Source organism: Monoraphidium neglectum (assembly GCF_000611645.1).
Source record: "Monoraphidium neglectum strain SAG 48.87 unplaced genomic scaffold scaffold01638, whole genome shotgun sequence".
Classification (NCBI taxonomy): Eukaryota; Viridiplantae; Chlorophyta; class Chlorophyceae; order Sphaeropleales; family Selenastraceae; genus Monoraphidium; species Monoraphidium neglectum.
The window spans coordinates 1-3,200 of NW_014011990.1; the positions used below are offsets into that span (position 1 = coordinate 1).

The following is a 3,200-nucleotide window of genomic DNA, read 5'->3' on the forward strand; positions in this document are numbered from 1 at the left end:
CACGGCGCCGGCGCCTGCTCTTGACTTTCTCTCCCCCACCTCTGTGCCCCCCCCCTTCTTGCCCCAGGCCCCCCAGGCTGCACTTGACGATGACCTGGCGGACTACAACAATGAGCTGCGCATGGGCATCCTGGAGGCTTACAGCGGAATATTCCAGGTGACCAGGGGGCTGGGTGGGCAGACGCGCGCCTTGCCCCCGCGCCTTGACTGCCCCGAGCGCTGCGCGCGGCGGAGCACCCCGCTGCGACGGCGCGAACCGGCGCCGTTGGCCGCGTGCGCCGGCGCGCCGGAGCCTCCCTGCGGGGCTGTCGGCGGCGGGGGAGCGCGCCCACCTGCCAACGCGCGGCCACAGCCTTGTCAGCCCAGGCCCCGCCTGTGGGCGCTGCCGTCGCGCCATCCCCCTGGCCCCACCCCTTGTCCCATCCGCCCCTCCTTTGAGCATCCCTGCGGACCTCCTTCGCCGCACCTCCCGCCTCTTGCTTGACCCCCACGTTCGCACCTACCCCTGGTGCCGCGCAGGGCCTGCCTGTCGGCGTGGCTGACGCGCAGCTCAAAGGGGATGTACCCCACATTTTGGAGTTCTGCAACAGCATCGCCAAGGACCAGGCGCGCACATGGCGGGGGAAGGGGGGAAAGGGGTGGTTGCCGGGCTGCTGGGCTGTGGCGCGCAGGCGGGGACTCGCAGCCATGCGGTGGAGGGGCGCGTGTGTGGCCGGCTGCGGCGCGCTTTCAGGTGTTCTCGGCGCGGCATCTCCTGCATCTTGTGCACACTTGTGCACGTGCGCGTAAATTCACACGTGCACACACACACACGCACGCACACACACACACGCACGCACGCACGCACGCACGCACGCACACACAATCTCATCCACAATCACATCCACAATCACATCCACAATCACATCCACAATCACATCCACAATCACATCCACAATCACACACACGCTCAACCTCAGGTGTATGATGAGCTCGTGGTTCGTGCAGCGGTCAGCCTGCTCGGGGACATGACCACCACCGTGCAGGTACGTTGGGCCTCGGGCCGGAAGGGGTTGCCGCATACAGGCGCGGCTGGAACCACATGTGGCGCGCAAGGCTTTTAGTCGGGCTTGCTCTGGCGAACGGCGGCGGCGGCGGGGCTGCTGAGCTTGGGGGCGAAGACCCGCAAGCTTCAGCCCGCGGTCCCCTTCCTCGCGGCAGTTGAGCCGCCGCCTTTCTGCGGCAGCTGCGGCAGCAAGATTTTGCCGCAGGTAGGACAAGCCTTGGGATCCAAGTGGTCTACGCAGCAGAACAAACTGCCGCTCAAGAGACCCCGCTCACTCCCTCCCACACGCCACGCAGGGCGTCGGCGCGCTGCTGGCCGGCGCGCGGGGCGGCGACTGGGAGCGGCTGATCAGCTGGGTGCACGAGAGCGACGCGCTGGGCGGGGAGCTGGACTGGGCCGTCAACGCCATCAGCACCGCGGTCAGCCAGGCCTCGTAGCCGCGCATTCGCGCGGCACGCCGCGCGCCACCGCCCGCAGCCGCGAACGGCGTTCGCGGCTGCGGCGGCTGAGGCCGGCGGCGGCGCGGCGGGCGGTGGCAGCTGCGTCAGCGACCGCCGGTTGCTTGCGGCGGGGTTGATGCGGCGCCCCGCAGGCGGCGATGCAGGCCGCGTGGTTGCGGCCAGGCTGGCTGGCGCAGCCGAGGTGACGGCCGTGCGGCGTGTCAGAGCAGGGGCCCTCGCGGCTGCACCGCTGCCGTTGCTTTGCTTCGGCAACCACATGTGCCCTTGGTACATGTGCACGCCAGCCAGTGCTGATCCGTACCCCAGGCGCGGCGCCCGGCGGGGCTTTCCGCGTCCAGGGGCGCGCTTCGCCATGGGGAGGCGCGAGCATTCGGGCCCGTGTCGAGCGGCCCGGGCCGTGCAGACCCAGAGAGCGGGGCGGCGGCCTGGTGGCAGTGGTAGTGTCGGCTGTTCTCTTGGGCTTCAGCATGGTGCCATCTGCTCCTAGAAATTTCCCTCTTGTGCATCACACGGGCTCTGTACGCGTTGTTTTTGTGGGCGGACGCGCATGTTACATGTGAGTGTGTATGGTGGGGTATGTGTGTGTGTGCTTCTGTGTGCATGTATGTGTGACTGTGTGTGTGCTGAACAAACGCAAGTCAAGTCAGGTCTTCCGCAGCGCGCGCCGCAGCTTGTGCGGTCAGCAGCAGCAGCGGCGGCAGGAGAGTCACAGGCCGGCTTCGATTCAGCCCGCTGTACCCCTCGCCCCTAGATGGAGAGAAAATGGCGCAGAACAGGTCACAAACACGTGTAATCACTTGCGTTTTTGCAGCCATAATTGGTCAGAGTGGGGTCCAAGGCACAAAGGGGGGGGGGTGACAATCAAAGTGTCGTCATCAAGAAGGGCCAAGAAGGGCCGATCGGGCTCACGACATGTTCTCTTTGTGCAAAAGACCCAGGGTGAAACCTGTCCAATAGGTTCTTGAGGCACAGCCGGTGAGACAGGGAGCGAAGCAGCGACCGTGTGAAAGGCCGCCCACCAAGGGCAGGCCGGCGCCTCCGCCGCCCGTCGAAAGTGCGCGGACGCCGCCCCCGCAGCGACGCGCGGCCGCCTCTGCGCAGCCTCCACGCCGAGGCCGTCAGAACTTGGTCCACCGCCTCTCCGCCTCCCGCTGGTTCACGCTCCTGTGGACCGCCCTGGCCGCCCCCCTGGCTTCCTCCAGCTCGCGCCGCGCCTCCGCGAGCTTCGCCTCGATCTGCCCAGACAGGCCCGCGTTGCCCTTGTTGCGCTGCGCCATCTCCTGCAGCCGCTGGACCCTGGCCTGGGGTGGGGGTGCGGGCGTCGGGGGCACAGCAGCGGGGGCCAAGCACACGATGGGATTGGAGCCCAGGGCGGCAGTTTTTGATTGCTGGGTCAGCGCACGCCCCATCGCACGGCGCGCGTCGCGTGCGAAAGCGGCGCGTGGGGCGCAGGCGCACTGGGCAGCGGCCGCCGAGGCAGCGGCGGCCCCTTCGAGCTACGCCGTCTGAGCCGTGGGGTGGGGTCGGGCGGGCAGGCAGCGCCGCAAAAAGGTGGGCAGCGCACCTTGATCACCGCAACATTGTCCGCGTGCGCCGCCAGCCCCCGCCGCGCCTCCGCCGCCGCCGACCCCGCCGCCGCGCTGCCGCCGCCGCCACCCGCCCGCCCAGCGCCGGCTGGGGCGCCCGCACCGCCG

General features: G+C 68.8%; 1 protein-coding gene across 1 annotated transcript in view; it reads right to left on the reverse strand.

Moving 5' to 3' along the window:
- Positions 1-2,624: 2,624 nt before the first annotated feature.
- The window catches only part of MNEG_8555 (hypothetical protein), a gene marked incomplete at both ends in the record, with an annotated part of 2,815 nt that continues 2,239 nt past the window's right edge, over positions 2,625-3,200 (reverse strand). Inside the window, one exon of the mRNA XM_014042970.1 lies at positions 2,625-2,802. Coding sequence (XP_013898424.1) covers positions 2,625-2,802 — 178 coding nt within the window. The remainder of the gene's footprint in view (positions 2,803-3,200) is intronic.